The sequence below is a fragment of the Eptesicus fuscus genome, chromosome 13, assembly GCF_027574615.1.
Source record: "Eptesicus fuscus isolate TK198812 chromosome 13, DD_ASM_mEF_20220401, whole genome shotgun sequence".
In the NCBI taxonomy this organism is placed as follows: Eukaryota; Metazoa; Chordata; class Mammalia; order Chiroptera; family Vespertilionidae; genus Eptesicus; species Eptesicus fuscus.
In genome coordinates this window covers 56,255,410-56,279,146 of record NC_072485.1, presented here as the reverse complement: position 1 = coordinate 56,279,146, position 23,737 = coordinate 56,255,410, and the positions used below count along the sequence as shown (strand labels likewise).

The window sequence follows — 23,737 nt, the reverse complement described above, 5'->3', positions numbered from 1 at the left end:
AAGAGAGATGTTGACAGGAAGCCAGGAAGGCTGGTCAACAACCTTAATTGCTCTAACCACTCACCCTTTAGCTGAGACATTGTTAGCTGAAGCAGCCTCCACCTTTGTTTTTCTCCTGTAAGTTTTTGTTATTTCCTGCCTAAAGGCTACATGTATATTTCTATTTATCCTGGCTAAGATGTTTTCCCCAAAGCCTCAATAAAAGGGATGGCAGGGCCAGAGCAGGGAGTTAGTTCTCCCACTAGAGGTGGACTACTGCCTGGCCCCCCATTTCACCAAATTGAATTTCTTCAAGTCTCCTTTCATTTGTGTGTGGCCCTTCTCCAGAACTAGAACCCTGAACTGGAACCCTGGACCACGCGGGGACGTGGAAAGGGATTCCTACATAATGAATTTATCCTTTTGTGTCTGGTTTCTTTCAACAGGCATACCTTTTAGATTCATACATATTTTTGTGTATGTAAGTAGTTCATTCTTTCTTATTGGTGAGTTGTATGTCACTGCATGATAAAATACAATTTTATTTATCCACACCACAGTGAATGGAATTCTGGACTGCCTCCAGCTTTGAGCTATAAAGAATAAAGCTGCTATAAATATTTGTGTGCAAGTAGAATTGCTCTGTCGAATGGCAGTGTATATCTAATATTTTAAAGAAACTGCCCATTTGTTTTACAAAGTGTATGTACAATTTTACATTCCCACCAACAATATATGTGCATTCCTGGTCATTCAAATCCTTGTCAACATTTAGCATTATTAATATTTTAAATGTAACTGCATGGTGAGATTTCACCATTGCATTTTCCTTTTTTTAATATGCCAAATGGTCATTTCCCTGTACTGTCTTTTGTGCAAATTTTTGCCCATTTTAAGACTTGGTTCAGTTGTAACATTATTATTGAGTTTTAAAGAGTTCTTTACATGTTCTGGATAAAATCCTTGTCAGATTTATGTATACTGAAATGGAGGTCGGTGGAATTCTAAAATAAAATACATTCATTATAGTTCTTGTTAGTTATTCATATTATAACATATTTTTATGTTTCATACACTTAATGTGTGTTATATTTCACACAAAAGTTTAAAAAAGGATGCCTATATCATATTTGAGTTTTTTCAAGGAAATATTTAATATAATTCTTTCTGAAGAAATTGCTACAATTGCTTACTATTGACTGAAATATTTACTAAGGCTTTAACAGTTATAAATACTTCAAAGCAAACAAAAGCAAGCTTCTTAAAAGAGAAAAATTTTCCCATTGCCTAAAAATATCTTCAGAATACTTATGCAGAAACAAGATGTGCTCTGTAAGAGGCCATCTGCTCAGGTTGTTTATTGTCTCCTACAAGCCATAATCCTATTTGCATCAGTAATTACTTGTTCAAATATAAATATAGCAGGAAAGATTAAGATTTCAGGGAATACACAGAAAATAAATGACAAAGACCATAATTCCCAGTAATTCTGTATTAAAACAGCTTAACACAGATATTATTTACATAGATAACCTCTTTCAAGAGACTATTTACCTTAATCACCATCTAATATCTCATTCATGAAAAAAACTATAGATTTTACTTACTGTTCTCAAGTAGCTTCTCACTAAACCTTACTTTTAGCATAAAAACATTCTAAATGAATTCTATCTCTGGAAACACCTGCTCAAATACTACCATAGCTTTAACCTGTAGAAATATGACATTGCAATATTAAAAGGTACCTTAAGTTAATCTCTTAACTAATCCAATAGGCAAAGAAATTACTAATTTTTGAGTGGAAATTTGTTAGAAAAATCAACACTTTCCTATCTCATAACAAGATCATAGGTAATTGTCAGTTCTTCTCTATTCTCTTATGTCTTCTTAACATAAAAACATCTCCCCTTTCTTTAATTTAAAAGGGAGGAGAATTGGGTAGGGAAGTCAAATTGGCTGCATTAGAGAGAATGAATGACAGAGAAATTTGGGAAGCAAAGACAAAGAACAAATAACTGAGTCAGTTACATGCAGATGCATTAATTCAGGTGGGAAATGTAAGAATGTGAATTAAGGCATTCGCATAGTTATTGGGTAATGATGCTATTCCATATACCTGAAGCCATGAACCAAGATAAACCAGGATGACAGCATATTTAAAGTAAACATGAAGATTCCTGATGTGCACCTGGTATCTGACATGGGTTTACACCATGGCTGGTCACAAAACAAGTATGTGCTGCCTATGTAACCAGACCTTTGCAAACTATGAACTCTAAAACTCAAGCCAACTTCCTTGGGTAGAGACATCTTACAAGGATCTCTGAAGTTCACGGGTACAGAGAAAAGTACGTCTGTACTCTTACAGAGAAAGAGGGATTACTTGGGAGCCTGTACATGACCTCTTTAGTAATGGCTCTCCTTTTCTTGCTGCCACTGGATTATATTCTTTGCTGTAATAAATCTTAGCTGTGAATACAACTTTCTAATGAGTCACGTGAGTTCTTGTAGGGAGCCACTGAACTAGTTAGGTAGTCATGGGACCCCCCCAAGACAGGACCACTGAGTGGACAGGAAATTAAGGAGTTGGTAGGGTGGGAGAAGAAATTATTTTAGTTTCCTTATAAGGTGTCTTGACAACGTTCATTAGAATTCTGTGTCTTCTGAGCAGTAAAATATTTTTTGTCATTTTAGCCTCATAAGTGGTTCAAAATTCTGTTCAGTTTAAACTCACTTTTCTGTAATTTCTATTAAATTTAGAAACAAAGCCCTAGCTGGTTTGGCTCAGTGGATAGAGTGTCGACCTGACGACTCAAGGGTCCCAGGTTTGATTCCGGTCAAGGGCACATGTCCAGGTTGCGGGCTCAATCCCCAGTGGGGAGTGTGCAGGAGGCAGCCAATCAATGATTCTCTCTCATCATTGATGTTTCTATCTCTCTCTCCCTCTCCCTTCCTCCCTGAAATTAATTAAAAAAAATTTAAAAAATATATTTAGAAACAAAATATAAAGGAACATCCCTTATTTTAAGAATTTTATCCTGATGCATTTTGTTCTCTTGTTCCCCATCACACACACACACACACACACACACGCACACACGCACACACACACACACATACACATAATATCACTACTTTTTAAATCATTATGTTGTTACTTTATTCTTCTAAAAAGCCTTTATTCACCATCTAGCATGTATCAGTTTGCTAGGTATTAGGGATAAAAAGATTAAGAAGATAAAACTCCTATCCTAGAAACTAAAGAAGGACACAAATATAACAACAGATCAAAATATTCTCTTGGCTTTTCTTAATGTTTCATTTCTAACAGTATCCTAGACACAGGCAATATGAAAGATTTCATCTTTAATGTCATACTGAGATTGAAAATACTGCATTGCAGCTATATGATGGATCAACCTTCTTACGAAAACTCCTCTGCAATAACATTCAAAAGTCTGAATAATGAGCAATTTCATGACAGAGCTGATGAAAAACAACCAAAATAATAAAAATATTACCAGAAGCTACCTCTGCTTCCTGAGCGTGAAAATGTACAATTGTCTGGCAACTGAATGGCTTTGCTATCCTTAGGTAGGTTTATGTTTCTAAAATGATCATGTACTGCAGTGTTCCAAATATGACAGCAAGAATAAAAAACAATTTCTCATTCCTTCTATGTATCACATTGAGCTCTATTTGGTCCTGCTAATATAACATCTTTGAACATCTATATTCTTCTTTATACATGTCTGAAACCTCAGAATTATAAGTCTTACCTTTTTCTCTTCTTATTTATAATTAATATATACTATACATATAAGCCCTAAGATATATATATATATATACATATATATATCACTTTATTAAAAAAAAAACTTACTCCATTCTAAACTCATTTCTTTAGAGATGTTAGATCTCTTTTCTAAATAGAGAAAAGAGATAAAAATTATGTTGAACACAATTCAAGGATTGTAAGTGGAATATATTTAAAAGAATAATGAAATATGCATTTAAAAAGTATCTACCTTTTAGCATGTAAAGTGTTTTTACAGATGTAACCTTATGGAGTTTTATAGAAATTCTGCTGTGTACAGATTTCTGACAGAGAAAGAAGTTTCAGAAGAGCTAAAGACAACTCACAGCCTGCTAATTGGAAGAACTGTTTTCACTGACTGATGGTAGTTCTAGAAAACCACAATCTATAATAATAAAAGCGTAATGTGCTAATTAGACTGGACAGCTGAACGACCTTCTGGACATCATTCCAGATGTCCTTCCGGACAAAGCTGTGGCAGGGGCCGAGGCAGAGGGGGCTGCAGCGCCAGGTGGGGGCCGAGGCAGAGGCGGTTAGGGGCGATCAGGCAGGCAGGCGAGTGGTTAGGGGCAATCAGGCAGGCAGGCGAGTGGTTAGGGGCAATCAGGCAGGCAGAGTGGTTAGGGGCGATCAGGCAGGCCAGCAGTTAGGAGCCAGCAGTCCCAGATTGTGAGAGGGATGTCCGACTGCCAGTTTAGATCTGATCCCAGGATTGGGTCTAAACCGGCAGTCAGACATCCCCCAAGGGGTCCCGATTGCAAGAGGGTGTAGGTCAGGCTGAGGGACCCCACCCCCCCGGGCATGAATTTCGTGCACCGGGTCTCTAGTATGCAATAATAGACAACTGCAAGAGATGTTGAGAGCAGATTTCAAGGGAGGAGAATGAGTACAGAATAAAACTGGCTAAAGTTTCAAGTTTTATAGTGTAAGAGAATAGAGACTGAAATACAAACAATACAGAAAAGAGTTATATTTTGGCAGGATAGCTGTAATAAATAATCATTTTAGAAACATAACCAACCAAATAGAAAGTATTATTTGAGGCACTGGTGCCAAGATAAATATACTAGATTTGCAAACAGAATAACAAAGGTTAATTCACTTTACAGTGTAAATTTCAAGTTTTTGAATGGAAGACAAAGAGATGCTTATGAACACAATGGAAATAGCTATCTTTTCACAACGTAAGAAACAAAGGAGAACATTTCTGAAGAAACAGTACAATGTTGACTTATCCAAACAAAAAGGCGTGATTTTCAAAGTCTATAGCTTCTAAGTAAAATCAAACTATTGAAAACAACCAACTGACTGTGAAGATGGACTGTGGGATCAGGCTGCCTGGGATCTAACCCTGGCTCCACCACAAATAAGGAAAGTGAATCAAAGTGAAACAAAACAATACGAAATAAAATGAGTGTTACCACTATTCTTTTCTTCAATAAAGTAATTAAAATGAGAGCACATCTAGTTTTGCTTTATAGAAATAAAAAAATGACAAATTAATACATAGACATGGTCTTTCATAAGATGAGAACTTATAATAGAAATTCTTACTATAATCTTATTATCAACAATACATTTTTGATAATCCTCTAAAACAATCTTTTCTTTGGGACATGGTACTCATATTGTTTGGAAAGCAATGCCCAAGCAAGTGAGGATGCTCTTTATGGCCCCCCAAAAATGATATTATACTAAATGGTAGTGTAAGAACTAGAAAAATTTTTTTACTAAATTATGAAACTGCATATATATATATATATATATATATATATATATATATACACACACACACACACACACACACACACTGAGTGGCCAGATTATTATGATCTCTGAACACATAATAATCTGGCCACTCAGTATATATCCTATATAATAAAAGGCTAATATGCAAATTGTCCCCTCAACCAGGAGTTCGACCAGCAGGCAGGCCAGCCAACCGCCCATGTCCCCTCCCCCTGGCCAGGCTGGCCGGACCCCACCCATGCACGAATTCATGCACCGGGCCTCTAATATATACATACACACACACACACACACACACACACACACACACACACACACACTGAGTGGCCAGATTATTATGCGTTCAGAGATCATAATAATCTGGCCACTCAGTGTATATATACACTAGAGGCCTGGTGCATGAAAATTCATGCACTGTAGTGGGTAGAGTCCCTCAGCCCAGCCTGCCCCCTCTCACAGTCCAGGAGCCCTCAGGGGTGGGAGGCAACACAGCGATCAAGGGAAGGCGACGCCCCATCACATCTCTGCTGCTGCCACTGCTGGTAGCACAAGCCTCGGCCAGCCCTGGTTACCTGAACCTCGGGCGGCCCTGGGTGGCTGGGTAGCTGCCATCTGAGCTTGCCTGCACCTTGGGCCGCCCTGGGTGGCTGGGGGACTACGGAGGCAGGCACGTGGCAGGGCTAAGGGGACTGAGTGCCGCCATCTTGTGGCTGTGGGTGCCGCCATCTTTGAGGGTGTGGCAGTCAATTAGCATATTCCCTCCTCTGGCTGTGGGCGCCGCCACTTCAGCGGGGGGCAGTCAATTAGCATATTCCCTCCTTATTAGATAGGATACACATATACATCCATATATGTGTATATGCATATTCTCCAATATGAAAATCATAACCACAAACTTATATCTATGAGTAATCTAAGCAAGATCAATAGTTTTTTTTCATTAAAATTAATTTGGCACTTGTTAATTAACAGTAATAATAGCTAACTTTTGAGTACCTACTACGTGCCAGGGAGAATGCCAAAAATTTGTGTATGTATGTATATATATATATTTTTTTTAAATAAATCTTTATTGTTCAGATTATTACAATTGTTTCTCCTTTTTTCCCCCCATATGTATATTTTACTCATAACTTATTTACCTTACTCCTAACCAGATGAGGTAGGCATTATTATTTTCATTTTGACAGTGAAATAACTAAGGTTTCAAAAAGGTTACATATAATGTAATCAAAATTCAAATGGTAGAGAGAGAACTTGAATCCAAGCCTGATTCAAACCATGTGTTCTTAACTACAAATCTATGCTTTTATATTATGACATAAAATCCAAAAATTTAAACATTTTACATAATCACCTTTAAATGTTATACTACCCAGAAAAGATAAATATTATTCAATTTTAAAAATAGAACATAAACATCAGTGAAGATCATTTAAGAATTGCTGTTGGGGGGGTCTAAGGTACAGTGCAGCATGGTGATTACAGCAGTCAGTACTTAAGCTTCCTAAAAGAGTAGATCTTAAATGTTATCACCACAAAAAAGAAATGGTAGGTATGTGACACAATGGGGGTATTAGATAATGCTATGGTGTAATCATTTTGCAGTACATAAATGTATCAAAGCAACACACTGTACACCTCAAACCTACACAGTGCTGTGTGACAATTCTCAATAAAGTTGGGGGGGAAAAGAGTAGCTGAGGGGCCTCCTATTAATTATTTATCCTGAAAATTACTCGTAAGATACAAATGCAAGGTGCTTTTGTTAAGTACCGTATTTTCTGGCGTATAAGACGACTGGGCATATAGAAGATTTTCCTGGGTTAAAAAGTCGTCTTATACGCTCGAAAATATGGTACACAGCTAAAGAAATCTAGTTCAATAAGCTGTAGTTCAAATAAAGGTCTTTTTATTAGGACCTAAGCCAATCGTAAAATCAATCACCTAACTTACCTCCTCAAAGAGAGGAAATACTTAGAGAATAAAATTAAGTTTTAGAGGAAAAATTAAATCCACTCTACCTTGTTTGTAGCCATTTTGGAATTTACTTATTTTAATGTGAAGGAATCTAATATCATCAAAAAGAAAAGGATACCCTTAGGGTTTAGTCTAACTACTGTTTACTAAAGGGAATATAACTGATATGAATATTTAGGTCTTTAGAGAGTCCTCTAACAATATTGTCATGTATGTCAATTACTTCTAATTTTATAACTAGAGGACCGGTGCATGAAATTCGTGCACGGGTGTGTGTCCCTCAGCCCAGCTGGCACCCTCTCCAATCTGGGACCCCTTGAGGGAAGTCCGACTGCCCGTTTAGGCCCATTGGGATCGGGCCTAAACAGGCAGTCAGACATCCCTCTCACAATCCACGACTGCTGGCTCCCAACTGCTTACCTGCCTGCCTGCCTGATAGCCCCTAACTGCTTCTGCTTCCCAGCCTGATCATTCCCTAACCACTCCCCCAGCCAGCCTGATCGACACCTAACTGCTCCCCTGCCAGCCCCATTGCCCCTAACTGCCCTCCATTGCCGACCTGGTCGCCCCTAACTGTCCTCCCCTGCAGACTTGGACACCCCCAACTGCCCTCCCCTGCTGGCCCAGTCACCCCTAACTTCCCTCCCTTGCCAGCCTGGTCACCCCTAACTGTCCTCCCCTGCCCACCTGATTGCCCCCAACTGCCCTCCCTTGCCAGCCTGGTCACCCCTAACTGCCCTCCCCTGCAGGCCTGGTCCCCCCCAACTGCCCTCCCCTGCAGGGCTGGTCCCCCCCCCAACTGCCCTTCCCTGCTGGCCATCTTGTGGCGGCCATCTTGTGTCTGCATGGGGGCGGCCATCTTTGACCACATGGGGGCGACCATCTTGTGTGTTGGAGTGACAGTCAATTTGCATATTACCTCTTTATTATATAGGACTAGAGGCCTGATGAACAAAAATCATGCAAGAGTAGGCCTTCCTTCCCCCAGCTGCCGGCACCGGCTTCCCTCCGGCCACCGGCAGGCACCCAAGACCTGGGCTTCCCTCTGGCCGCTGGCTTCATCCAGAAGGTCGTCCGGAAGGACATCTGGAAGGATGTCTGGTCTAATTAGCATATTATGCTTTTATTGTTATAGATTAGCATGCATATAGCTATAATTGGAAAGACAAAGTTATATAAAAATAACTTTCATCAATGAGAACTGTGAAAAGATTACTCATAGATCACACATGTCTAAATCTTATTATTCTGGAATAAATTTTTACTAAAAGATAAATGTCTTGAGTCTGCATTAGCTACTAAAGACAAGAAAACCTGTTAATCATCAAACTTAAAAATAATCTTAAACCAAGCCTTAAAATGCATCTACCTTATGATATCCATTGCCTGGTAAAGGATTTCAGATTGATCAACTCCAAGAACCTTCTTTGCCCCGGCTTTAGCAGCAAACATAGAGAGAATTCCAGTTCCACAACCAACATCCAAAACTACCTAGTGTGATAAAAATTAAAAAGACATACAGATGTTATCGAAAAGATCTAATATTTTAAACTCTATTTATATAGTATGCTATTTCTGACTACAAATTGATCATTAAATTTTAAAACTTTATCAAATATGGTAATTTCTAAGGATATCATTAAAATGGGTTGTTTTAAATTCATAACAGTGTATCTGACCATAGTCTGTTGCAATCAGACACAACAATGTAAATTTAAGAGATGTTTTATATGAAATAAGCAACTTCCACAGACTTAATAGAAAAGTATCTTGCTTTTAATTTCCTTATTATATGCATGCGCTAATTTGGGTTCAGTAATTCTAAATTTTAACAGAAATAAACTATCTCAAGTTTGAATGGCAGGAATTAACTTAAGCATGATAGCCTGATTCAACAGAGTTAAAAATGGTCACATGAATCCTATACAGGCAGTCCTCGGGTTATGTCAGACTCGACGTACGTCATTTCGTGGTTACATTGCCATCTCCCATTTATTTATCAAAAATAAAGTTCCATCATTTCGACATATGTACATATGTGCAAGTAAAGGTCAGGAATTGTAATCTTTCTTTTAAATTTTTTTTACTGTTTCACTTCATTACTGCTGTGTATGTGTTCCATGTGACATAGGTGCTTATATAGGTGGGTTCCGACTTATGGCAAAAATCGCGTTACATCGCGCCGTACGAACGGATCTCTGACGTAACTCGAGGACCTACTATATAATAAAAGCCTAATATGCTAAGTGTCTGGTCAACCAGTCGGCCATTCAATGAATCAAAGCATAATATGCTAATGATATGCTAAGGCCGCTCAACTGCTCGTTATTATGTGCACTGACCACCAGGGGGCAGACAGTCGACCTTCTGAAAGTTTACTATGACAATGCTATAAGTAACCTCATATCTAACCCCATTCACACATGAGTAAATCAATAGGATATGTTTTTAGAAGTGAAAACACTGTGAAAATGTGTATACACACATTTATAACCCTGTTTACCATAACCAAATTGCCCCTCACAGGGCAATTCTATTCGTGAAGACTGAAACCAGCAATGTCTAAGTACCAATTTCTTCATAGGCGAGACTAGCCCATGGAACAGATAAACTTTTGTATTCTGCCAATCTGGCAAATGTAAAATAATAATATACCAGTTCAGTTTTAATATGCATTTCCATTATCATGGAGTTTAGCATCATTCTATATACTGTATTGTAGAGCCATCTGTAGTTCTTTATTATGTGAACTATTTACTTATATCCTTTCTCCATTGTTACTAGTCCTTTTCTTATCAATTTTCTAATCAAATATTTCTTACCAAGTCTTATCAAATAAGAGTTCTTTGTAAGTCAAGGAGATTATACTTCTATAATACGACTTGCAATGTTTTTGCTCAGCATATATTTGTTTTTTATTCTGCTTACAGTGATTTTTTGCTATGAAGAAATTCTTTACTAACAGTCAAACTCATTACTCTTTTCTTTTATGACTTCTGGATTTTGATCATAATTAGAATGATCTTCCCTATGTTCTCTCCTATTTCATCCTTATACATTTCCTTCTAGTACATTTATAGTTTCGTTAATACAGTTTGTTTTCTTATCATGGTATACATTGAGGTATGGTTCCAAAATTACTTCTGTTCAGAAGGCTAACCAATTGTCCCAACATGTCATTAAAAAGCCTGTTTCCCCCACTGATTTGATATATGGTTGCTATAGTTTGAATGCTTGTGTATGCCATCCCTCCCACTACCAAAATTTTATGTATTGAAATCCTAAACCCCAAGGTGATGGTGTCAGAAGCTGGGGCCTTTAGGAGGTGATTAGGTCATAAGGACGGAGCCCTTATGAATGGGATTAGTAAACTTATAAAAGAGGCACTCTCTCTTTCCCTTCTTATCTCTCTAAAAATCAATAAAGCCCTGACCGGTTTGGCTCAGTGGATAGAGCATTGGCCTGTGGACTGAAGGGTCCCAGGTTCGATTCCGGTCAAGGGCATGTACCTTGGTTGCGGGCACATCCCCACTGGGGAGTGTGCAAGAGGCAGCTGATCAATGATTCTCTCTCATTGATGTTTCTACCTCTCTATCCTTCTCCCTTCCTCTCTGTAAAAATCAATAAAATATATTTTTTAAAAAATAAAAATCAATAAAAACATATCCTCTGGTGAGGATTTAAAGAATTATCTCTAAGAAAAACTGAGTGATGAAAGCTAAGTACAAAAGGATATGTATTATACACTCCAATTAGAGTTTGTATTCTTTTGCAAGACTATCACACACACACAAACATGTATAATATATGCATATATATAATTTATTTAATCCTCATTTTGCAAATGAGGAAAGTGAACGTCAGAGAGGGGAAGAAACAGGTCCAGGATCATGGTAATTTGTAAAGCTAGCATTCAAACAGGTCAATCTGTTTCTAAAGCCTACAGCATTTTAAATTGTATTTTTAATTTTATCTTAATTATCTATCAATATATACAGTATAAACGCCTAAGCAACCGAACGACCGGTGGCTATGATGCACAGTGACCACCAGGGGGCAGACGCTCAATGCACAGGATCGGGCTCCCTCCTGTCTGGATTGGGCCTGCGGGGATCAGGCTGAAACCGGCTATCTGACATCCCCCAAGGGGTCCTGGATTATGAGAGGGCACAGGCCAGGCCGAGGGACCCCACCATGCACAAATCCATGCACCAGGCCTCTAGCTTATTATATCTAGCTGGGAATTAGATAAGTGAGGAAATAAACTAAAACTTGATAGAATCAAAGAGGTACAAATGATAACAGAATAAACTAACACATAAAAACATGAAAGAATTTGATTCACTTTTTCAAAGAAAAAAGTGAATTTTAACTGTAGATCATAATCAAAAGCATAAAGGAGGCACCTCACTGTGAATTTCTTCAATGGACCACAAATGGAAATTAATTACAAATGGGTGATAACACAATTAAATGCCACCCAAAGTTAAATTAAATCTGAGAAACCATATGGCCTCCACAGGAGCTGTGAATTGAAACAATATTAAGAAAGGAATGAAGGGAAAGTGGCAGGAAGGGAGGGATGGACAGAGAAGGAAAGGAAAGGAGGAAGGAACACATTTTTAAGTATAACATCTTTTTGAAAAATAAATCTCTTCTTGCACTATGTAATATGATATAGAATCTAGTGCTGTGAAAATAAAGTTTGTCTACCTAATGGAGATAAAGCAAACAAAAACAATGGTAATAAAACTTAGGAGAGCCCTATTTCATACATTTTAAAAGAATTATATTTAAGTAATTTTGTGAACAGAAACTGTATGACCTATATAAAAAATAGTGTGACTTAAAATATAACTAATGAATGCGACCCTAATTACTCATTCAATTTCAACATAATGGTACTGAAGTGTAGTGGCCTAGGGTAAGGGCACTAGACTAGGACTAAATCCCTTCACGTTTGTTTATTTTTAATGGCCTATTTTAGGAAAAGTCAATTACCCTATTGGCGTCAAGATTCCTCATGTGTGAAATGGAGGTAAATAGAATATTGTATAGGAACAATGAGGCAACATGTTTGAAAGTAACCTATAAATTATCAAATGCTATTTAAATATATGGTAGTATATTTTCTAAATCTGTACCCATAGTATAATAGAAAAGTATCCCAAATCATTGAAAAATATGAGCCCTAGATTTAATATTTTTAATTACATAAAATCATCTCTTGAACGTGCTTTAAGGAGTTAGAAATTGATATATGTAATATTTTACATTACAGTATATTTTTGAGAAACCATAAATGCCAAGCAAAACTAATTGCACATCGATAAGTTAAATAAAAGCGTCTTAAGCAAAGAACTAAAGAAATATACTCTCAACTTATTAATAAGTTCTTTTCTGACTTTGGCAGATTTAATATCTTCAGTAAGAGCAGCAAACAGAAGACAAAATAGTAATAAACATTTTATGCTTTCCCCGGTCATGTATTTTGTCTGAAAATATATATAATATATACAACATTTCTATAATACTATCACAAATGAAAAACAAGAAGCAGAAAGTGACTGTGTATAAGGTCTATGAACCCAGTAAGATGTGCTCCATATACACAGAAATATTCATAGTTATGTAATTTTTCAATGATCAATCTTATAAATAATACAATTTTAGAACCAAAAGGGCTTTAAAAGTCATTTTACAGATGAGGGTCAAAAACATTCACTTCTTTAAAATTATTAAATAGCTAGTTCCTGAGAAGCCAGGCAAGACTGGTGATTCCCAGACCAGTACATGCTTAATTTCTATGTTCAGATATTAAGAAAAATATAAAATTAAAAATTTGAGCATAATCTCATTATAAATAGAAAGCAAAATTTCTAATGGTAACATACCAGTAACTGCTTCACTAAAAACAAAGTGTTGTTTTAATTCTAACTTTTAAAAAAATTTTTAAATTGATTTCAGAGAGGAAGGGAGAGGGATAGAGAGAAACATAAATGAGAGAGAATCATTGATTGGTTACCTCCTGCACGCCCCCTACTGGGGATGGAGCTGGCACCCCACCAGGACATATGCCCTGACTGAGAATTCAACCATTCTCAGGTCAACACTCAACCACTGAGCCACAATGGCTGGTTTTTTTTTTTAGACATATATATTAAATAAAATTTTTCCAGTACTTGCATGTAAATAGAAAAACTATTAAAAAATTCTGTCTTCCCCAGTGGACATGGCTCAGTGGTTGAGCATCAACCTATGAACCAGGAGGTCACAGTTTGATTCCTGGTCAGGAACATGCCCGGGTTGCAGGCTCAATCCCCAATAGGGGGCATGCAGGAGGCAGCCGATCAATGATCAATGATTCTCTAATCACTGATGTTTCTATCTCTCTCTCCCTCTCTCTTTCTCTCTGAAATCAATAAAAATATATTTTTTAAAATTCATGAGGAAAAACAAATTATACAAATTTCAAACATAAACACACACAGTGTGAAAGATCATCTTTGAAATAACCTGAGGCAGTATGAAGATTAATTGAAAATTTTTAAGTATCTCATAAAGGGGCAAATAAATGAGGTCTTAAAAGAAAGCACATAATATAAACTCTACCTTACATTATTTATCCCTACATACAACTTCTTAAAATTATTAATTTTTAACTAAATAACAAACTGGAATATTAATGCAAAGTGGGCTTTGGTATGGGGTTTATCAGATATTTGAAATTCAAAAGAAGCACAGAAAATAAAAAATATGGTTTAAGCAATATTATCTGGAAACTAAGCTATGTCACTGTAATTAATGATTTCAGTTAAAGAAAAGAATATACTGAATGATAACAGTACCAAACAGCATTTCTGTTATCAGTATTCTGAACCACAGAGCAACATCATGAAAGTCTTCCATGAAATAAAGCCGGAGTTCACTAAATCAATGGCTATCACAATAACTCAAGAGAGGATTTCTACTTGCCAAGATCTGCATGAAATGTACAATTCTGTAGCCTATGACACTCACTTTGTCTTTGAAGATATGTGGATTTTGGTATATAAAATCTCGGTAACTTTCTGTTCGTATTTTGTCCTATGGTGGAGAAAGAAAAACTTGTGTTTATAGAATAGCCTAAACAAATAAAAACATTTTTAGAAAGTTATTTGGTATTTTATTACACATTGTTAGTTTCCATAGCTACTTTCTGCCTAGAAAACCAAGATTAATTTTATTTTCCTAAAAGAAAACAATAAGAACAGAAATAGCAACAAAACATACACAAAAGTTTAAGAATATCACTGAAAGTCAAATAAAATCTAAATTCTTAAAAATGTACACATTTTCATCTTGACATGCATTATTATAAGACTTCAACTGATAGTTAAATTTAATAGAAGATAAACATGATATTTTGCTCCTTTAAATAGGTTTGGAATCTAGAACCTGGCTCCCTGGATTAGAGTTATGTTAAAATATTGGAGGAAAAAACACACAAAATAGGTAACTGTAAAGTTACATATGAAAAATGAAGCTTAAACTGAGTATGGTTTTTCTAAGAAAGTCATTTGTCAGCACCTATCTGATTTATAATCCTGTCTTGCTTCTACAAATGTCTGTAGTAGAAAATGATGCTTAAAAGTAAATCATTTGAGCCCTACAGCTCACATTCTGAGACTTCTGCACTCTGGAATCTCACATGACCTGCGACAAGGCAGGCACTGAATGCTAACATTTATGTTGGTTCATGAACAGAGCTGATTTCCTTTTAAATGACCTCACTTGAGATACATACGAACAGCAAATTAAGCAGCAAAGGGCTCTGTTGCCAAGTGAGTAAAATGAGAATGAAAAAAAGTATCTCAAACTAGAAATTCTAGTTTTGGGTTTCACACTAGGTACATTAAAACAAAAAATAGTTACACAGAATACTACAATATAAAATTTATATAAGGCATCCATCCCCCCTAAGAAAATTTTATGCCAATATTGTGATTTAAAAACAACACAAAAAACATTTTAAAAAAGTCTTAAATTAAAAGAAAAGTTGTTTTACTTAAATACTGGATCTAAAAAGGGGGAATTCCATAATTCCACACTTTTTGATGGTTATTACTAATGGCTTTATAAACAACATTTTAAATCAGGTTTATTAAATCTTTTCCTGAAAGATTTTAAGAATTATTAAAAAGAAATCTAATGTTTAAATACGGTTACACATATTAACTAATTTTAAAACTTAAAAAAACATAGCATTTTATATATTTGTGCCATTTTTATACTCTTCTTATACCATAAGCAGTAATTTTTGCTGACACAATAAAACCTATAAATGGGGAACATCAGTCAAGAACCCAGTCACTTGGAAAACCCTCACCAATCACATTGCTTCACCGCTGCTCCAACTTATTCATTAGCATCCCAACTCCTGTCCTAAGTTCATGCACTGCTGCTCTGCTCAACTATAATCCTTCATCCAGGCTCTTTCTATATATCCATCTGTTACTGTTCATATGCTCACCCTGGTGCCATGAAATCCAAAGTATACCTAACATAGTGCCTCAGTCAGAGCAGTTTGAATTTAGTAACTGAAGTTTTAAAGAAAAATCCACTGAATACGAAAATGCAAGCATGTAAGACTATCCCTCATAACCATTTCTAAAAATACATTCCATCAAAAAGAGTAACACTTAATTGCAAAATAATGTACTAAACAGAACTTTAAAAAATCATCTTTTGCACCAACATATTAAAACCAAGAAACACACACAAAAAAAGAATAAAATTAGAGCTCCAATACTACAAATCAAGATTGTGGTTTAAGACTAGTAAGAGTCATGGAATTATTTCTATGACTATTAAAAAAAATTTTATAGACCCTTCTGGGTGGCTCAGTTGGTTGGAGCATTGTCACATACACCAAAAAGGTTGCAGGTTTGATCCCCAGTCAGGGCATATAAAGAATCAACCAATGACATAGAAGCATTGAACAGACCGTCAAACCTCACAGGGAAGGCAGGGAAGGGTTGAGGGAGGCGGGGGTAAGAGATCAACCAAAGGACTTTTATGCAAGCATAAAAGTATAACCAAAGGACACAGACAGTATGGGGTGAGGGCATGTGCTGGGGGGTGGGAGCGGCCAGGGAGAGAGGTCAATGGGGGAAAAAGGAGACATATGTAATACTTTAAACAATAAAGAATTTAAATTTAAAAAAAGGAATCAACCAATGAAGGTATAAATGATGTGTACCAATTAATAATGTTTCTCTGTTTCTCTCTCTCTTTTCTTTCCTCTCTCTCTAAAAGTCAATAAATTTTTTTTTTAAAAAAGATCTTTTAGTTATTGATATATAACTACAAATATCCCGGACAGAGTATTGGAAATAAGTGCTCAAACTGGAATTTCCTGAATACTGTGCTAAAGACACTCATATGTACTATCTACTGGGAGTCTCAACCTTATCTGTCTGAAAAATGCAACACAATTTCTATGCCAAAGGCATTAAAGGTTTATGGCATTCAGATTGATGGGGTGATGTAAAAGGACAAACATGGGCTTAGATTAACTACTTCAAGGAAAATATTCTAGACACAATAAAATTAATTTTAACAACCATCACACAAAAAAAAAATGAAGTGAATTTCTTTTATACAATTTCACTCTGGACTTAAAGTAATGTAGTAGTTCTAATAAGATAACCACTATTTGTAATGCTATGCCATTACCCAAGTGACAACAAGAAGCACAACCATGACATGACATGTCATTACTAAAAGAAAAAATGACATGGCACTGCTTTAAAAAAACCTTAATTACAATTACTATTAATCAGCAAGCCTTCATTCTTTGAATCTACAAAACTGAAGAAACAAAATATATACATTATTAAATCCCCTGGTTATTTCAAACACATATGTTTTAGGGGAACATAGTCTTGAGGCTTCCATAACAAAACAATCTTTTGAGGAATCATTTAGAAAGGAATTGTTTGTTCGTTTCAAGAAAAGGTCATGGATTCTAAAATTCAGAGAGATAAACATCTAAAATTTTCAATAAGTTTTATATTTCAACATCTGTTTTACTCTAGTTAGCTATTTTCAGTTTTACTAAATTGAAAAATGACATCTTACTAGTTTACAATCCTATCTAATAAAAGAGTAATATGCAGATTGACCATCACTCCAACACAAAAGATGGCTGCCCCCATGTGGTCAAAGATGACTGCCCCCATGTGGACACAAGATGGCCACCACAAGATGGCCAGCAGGGGAGGGCAGTTGGGAGGGACCAGGCCTGCAAGGGAGGGCAGTTGTGGGCGATCAGGCCAGCAGGGGAGGGCAGTTGGGAGGAACCAGGCCTGCAAGGGAGGGCAGTGGGGGCGATCAAGCCTGCAGGGGAGGGCAGTTAGGGGTGACGAGGCCAGCAGAGGAGGGAAGTTGGGGGCGACTGGGCCTGCAGGGAAGGACAGTTGGGGGGGGACCCAGGCCTGCAGGGGAGAGCAATTGGGGGTGGACCAGATCTGCAGGGGAGAGCAGTTGGGGGGGACCCAGGTCTGCAGGGAAGGGCAGTTGCGGGGGACCCAGGCCTGCAGGGGAGAGCAGTTGGGGGGGGACCAGGCCTGAAGGGGAGGGCAGTTAGGGGCAAACAGGCTGGCAGGGGAGCAGTTAGGCATCAATCAGGCTGGCAGAGGAGTGGTTAGGGAGTGATCAGGCTGGCAGGCAGAAGTGGTTATGGGCAATCAGGAAGGCAGGCAGGCAAGCAGTTGGGAGACAGCAGTCCTGGATTGTGAAAGGGATCCCAGATTGGAGAGGGTGCAGGCTGGGCTGAGGGACCACCCCCCACCCCCCGTGCACAAATTTCGTGCACCAGGCCTCTAGTGTATAATATAATACATGATGAAATATATAACTAGAAATCTATAACTACCAGGTATAACTAGAAATCTTGTATTTTATGTGGACATTACTATTATAAAAATTAAAACCAGCTAAACTTAAATACCTGATTTAAGCAATTTAGAAAATTTCTCTATATATCAATGATTTCAAATGTAAAAGAGTTATGCCATAACAATTGAAAATGACTTATAATTAAACTTTGTACAAAGGAATTATTTGCCCCAACTGAAATCAGTATAGCTATTTAAAACACTAAAATTAATCATTTCCTTTGTACATTTAAAGGCAAAAGTATAATTTATTTATTCATATTTAATAGTTGTTCTTGAGAAGACTAAAGCAGTTGTTTTTTACCAATGTTCTATTTAAAGCAAAAGTAATTCCATAATTAAGATTAATAATGATCTTAAACAGAACTTAAATGACTTTGATGCTTCTGCAATCTTTTCAACCCAAGACAAGCTATCAAGCACCAAAGAGATTTAAAAAGCAGCTATTAAAAAACACACACACAAAAAAATCAGAAACCAGTTTTCTATAGCATATGTATTAAGGACCTCTTATTAAAATTTTCCTTAATTATGGATTTGGTGCATTTGTGCTCTTTTCTAACCTTTAGCATTTCTTCATGTATCCCATAATGCCCGTATGAGCTGAAATAAACACCATCCTCATCCTCCTGAAGGTCTGCAATGGCAGTAGTAGATGCCGACCAGGTTCTGACATCTGCGTTCATCACAAAATCCTGAGCAAATTGTCTGTAATCAATTTGAAATACACCCTTGAGACAGGTTTATTGGACCATGAAAAAGGGAAGGCTAGAGGTTGAGGAAGAGGAAAGGGGAGCAGGAGTGAGTAGAGTGTGATGAGCCTTCTAAATAATTCTATCATAAGCAACTGAAAGCTCCCCCTGCTGGATCTCAAGCAATGGCATATTCAAACCCAGTTGTAAGCATTCTTTCTGCAAACCACAAAGCACTGCCAACTGCAGATTATAGCTGTTTATATCTTTCAACTGAATAAAATAAGCACATTACCTTTACTCAACTTTATTATTCTTAATATTCCAAAAGCTTATTTTAGTAGCTGAATCAATGTAATACTATATTTCAACACTATTAATATTCTTTAAAACCTATTATCTCATCAAAGGGTTATATGGGCAGAAAGTGGACCCAAATTGAGATTTACATACACCAACACCATTCACTGCAGCTCTAAAACTTAGTTCCCTCTCTGATCACATATTAAGAATCTGTAAGGTATGCATGTGGAAGAAGTGCAAAGATGCAGACAGTAGAGTTATTGGTGGTTACTAGGTTACCCAGCATAAAATCTCAGAAACAGGCAAGGGAAACTGCAATCAGCTATACTATCCTTCCTACTCAACATTCTGGCAAACCATCAAGTGGGTACTCGGGCAACAACCAAATTACAAATCCAGGAGGTCAAGCTAGACGTATACTTGATAACAAGGCAGAATCTCAGGCCCTATTAGAGACCTCCTGAATCAGAATCTACAGTTTAACAAGATCCCCAGGTAATTTACATGCACATTAAATTCTGAGAAGTACTAAGCCAGTAGAATACTAACTTACTCACTGGAGAAAACCATCATATGTGCCTGGTTTTTCTGATTAAATACTATACCATAATTATATTTTGATTCTTTAAAAACAAACATTTTAACCCCATATTCCTCCCAAATATAAAAATATTAATCCTGCCACTTTAAAAGCCTGGGAGAGCAGCCCCGGCCGGCGTTGCTAGAGCATTGGCCCTCACACCAAAGGGTTGCAGGTTCGAACCCCATCCCCCAGGTTGGGACATGAGCGGAAGGCAACCAATCGATATGTTGCCCTCACATCAATGTTTCTCTCTTTCTCTCTCCCCCTCCCTCCTTCCCTTTCACTCTCTCTAAAAATCAATGGAAAAAATATCCTTGGGCGAGGATTAACAACAACAAAAAAGCCTAGGAGAGGAAAAGCAAAATAGAAAAATCTATTAGAAATAGGGTAATTCAAAGGAAGGCAGCATCAAAGAACAAAAACACTTAAGAAGACAATTATCCTACCTAATAATAGACAAATATGCAAATTGACCGTACTTTCGCTATGCCCACGATTGGCCAGGAGGCGCGGAGGGGCGGGACTTGGAGTGGCCGGGGTGGCCGATTGGGCCGGTGAGACGCTGAGCTTGCGTCGCCAGCGGCGGCGCGAGCTCAGAGTCTGCGCCATGGCTGGGCTGCAGCACAGAAGGGGCCTCTGGGACAGCGAGCCCATGTCCCGCCACGGATCATCAAAAGCGGGGGAACTGGGTGCCTGTCCGCTCCGGCACCAGGCCTTTCAGAAGCCTCCGCCGCGCAGGAAGCTTCTCTACGGCCTGGTGCACCAGCGGACAGGCACCTAGCTCCCCTGTGATCGAAAGTGGGGAGCTGTGTGTCCGCGGAGCGTGCTAGACTTTGCGGGGCAGTGGATATGGCCTGGATGGCAGGTTAGGCCTAGGGGACCCTACACATGCATGATTTAATCATGCACTGGGCCTCTAGTCATTAGTATAAAATGATAAAGTATATGAGAACTTTATGTTAATCAACAATGTCACAAGTATAAAAATATTGTTGTATCGTTTTAATATATTAAAATTAAATATCTATATTGTATTTTCCAATATATAAAATGTCTTACCAAATCCTATTTTATTATTAGCTGTATTATTTTGGGTCGGTCTAAACAATTAATTTTTTATAGACTGATAAATTACCTCATTCTTTGAAGATCCTCACGCGCTTTAGCTAATGCAGCTTCAGCAGACAGTGCCCTGGCTTCCATATGTTTCAATTTTTCAACAACAGAGGTATTTTCACTGAGTCCATTGGGGAATGAGAATGGGACTGACACTGGTTCATAAAGATCTTCTACATCTAAAAAAATAAATGGACATTATCAGGCCATCTTATAATCCATATATATAAAGAGCCAGGGTCCGTCACATCTAAAACGACTGAAGGCTCGAGTGAACACCAGAAGTCAGTTCTGCAGCCACGGCAACCCAGCACTGACTGCCGCTGGTGCAGGTGCAGCCACTCAACACTGACTGCCGAGGGGGCTGCAGATCAAGCCCGGAGAGAGGCAGGGTCTGATCCGCAGCCTCTGTGGCAGCTGTTGATCAGCCATTGCCTCTCTTTTTCTCTCCGGGCTTCACCAGCAGCCACGCCTCTGTTTCTCTCCGGGCCTCTGCAGGGGCTGCTGATCAGCCCCGCCTCTCTGATCAGGCCCGGAGACGCTGACAGGCATAGAAACCGACCAATCAGAACCAAATCTGGGTGAACTGTGAGGAGCCAATGGCTGCCTAGGAGGCAGAGCTTTTGACGCTGACTGGCATAGAAACTGACCAATCAGAACCAAATTGGCCGGCAGGGGAGGGCAGTTGGGGGCAAAATTAGGCCTGTAGGGAAGGGCAGTTGGGGGCAAGATCAGGTCGGCAGGGGAGGGCAGTTAGGGATGATCAGGCAGGCAGAGGCAGTTAGGGGCAATCAGGCAGGCCGGCAGAGGCAGTTAGGGGCGATCAGGCAGGCAGGCAGGCAGGCAGGTGAGCAGTTAGGAGCCAGCAGTCTGACTTTGCGAAGGGATTTCCAATTGCCAGTTTAGGCCCGATCCCTGTGGGCCTAAACCGGCAGTCAGACGTCCCCCAAAGGGGTCCCCAATTAGAGAGGGTGCAGGCTGGGCTGAGGGAACCCCTCTCCGTGCATGAATTTCGTGCACTGGGCCACTAGTAAATATATAAATATGTTAGGAATAAATACATATATACTAAATGCCTATTATGCAACCAATTGAAAAAAAAATTAGTAAAAGTACTTTAAATCAATGTATAAATCCAAACTGCTTCAATTTGAATTTAAAGAGCACGCTGTTAGTCTATGTTTTTCATTAGTTGGCTAAATTGAACACATAAATAAGCATTAATTATACGGAACCAAATACTGGAAGAAACAAAAAAGTGGAAGGAAAAAACCCTAATATTTATTGATTACCAGCTATCTTTCATGTACATGCATTACATCTCAGTTAATCCTCAAAGGAAAGCTAAACTGTAAATAATTATCCCTGGATTAATGCATGGGGAAAATAAATTTTAGAAAAATTAAGTGACTAGCCCAAAGTTATACAGCTGTTTAATGAAGGAACTAAGATTCAAACTCATGCCTGCCTCAATCACTTGGTTGTGGTCTGCTGGATTCCTCCACTGAAAAGTTAACATCTCCTTTGTAATTAATAAATTGCTTGGGCCCTGGCTGATATGTTCAGTGGTTAGAACACTGGCCTGTGCACTAAAAGGTTTTGGGTTTGATTCCTGGTCATAAGCATGTACTTGGGTTGCAAGTTCAATCCCAGGCATGTGGGAGGCAACCAACTGATGTGTCTCTATCACATCAATGTTTCTCTTTCTTTCTCTCTTTCTCTCTCTCTCTCTCTCCCCCCCAGCCCCCACTCCATTTCCTCCCTTCCACCCTCTCTAAAAAACAGGAAAAAAAAAAATCCATGGAAAAAATATCCTCAGATAAGGATTAACAAAAATAAAATTTCTTGGGATGATACTTTGAACTATGCAAATCATGTTCTACTTTAAATTTTTGTACACTAGTAACCCTCAAAACTGTCAAGGTCATCAAAAATAAGGAAAGCCTGAGAACTGTCATAGCCAAGAGGGGCTTGAGGAGACATGGCAACTAAATATACTGTTTATCCTACATGGGATCTTGGAACAGAAAGGGAAGAGTAGGGAAAAACTAATGAAATCTGAGTGAATAAAATGGAGTTTACTTTTTCTTTAAGTAAGTATAATATTTGAAACATATTCCAGAAAGGATATATTCATCTTACCAAACTGAAGTAAAAGGTCATCTTCTAATACTGGCTTCAAATACTCTTCTTTTTCCCAAGGCACTGGATTACATATGGAATTCATATACTCAACTGTAGGATTCTAGATGTAAAATTAATTGCATGTTTTTTCAATGCATCTATACATATAAAACCCTAATAAGCAAATAGACCGAATGGCAGAACAACTGAACAACCGATCGCTATGACATGCATTGACACCAGGGGGCGCATGCGGAACTCAGCGGGCATTGGCAGCAGGCAGGACATGGCAGGTGTTGGCCACGGCAGGGTGGTGGAGCAGGTGAGCAGGAGCGCCAGGACATAGCGGGGCGCTGGTCACTGTCATGGGGCAAGCCTCTGGTGGTTACTGAAAATTCTTTGCTCCCATGTGCCACGGTCCTGCCCGGCGCTCGCACCCGCTGCCAGCGCCCGG

At 38.3% G+C, this 23,737-nt stretch overlaps 1 protein-coding gene across 1 annotated transcript in view; it reads right to left on the bottom strand.

Moving 5' to 3' along the window:
• PRMT3 (protein arginine methyltransferase 3) overlaps window positions 1-23,737 on the bottom strand; it is a 98,267-nt gene that overhangs the window by 69,361 nt on the left and 5,169 nt on the right. Inside the window, exons 5-9 of the mRNA XM_008148971.3 lie at window positions 23,302-23,404; window positions 21,179-21,338; window positions 19,029-19,173; window positions 14,546-14,611; window positions 8,895-9,016 (exon numbers count right to left, since the gene is read on the bottom strand). Of these exons, the coding sequence (XP_008147193.1) occupies window positions 8,895-9,016; window positions 14,546-14,611; window positions 19,029-19,173; window positions 21,179-21,338; window positions 23,302-23,404 (596 nt within the window). The remainder of the gene's footprint in view (window positions 1-8,894; window positions 9,017-14,545; window positions 14,612-19,028; window positions 19,174-21,178; window positions 21,339-23,301; window positions 23,405-23,737) is intronic.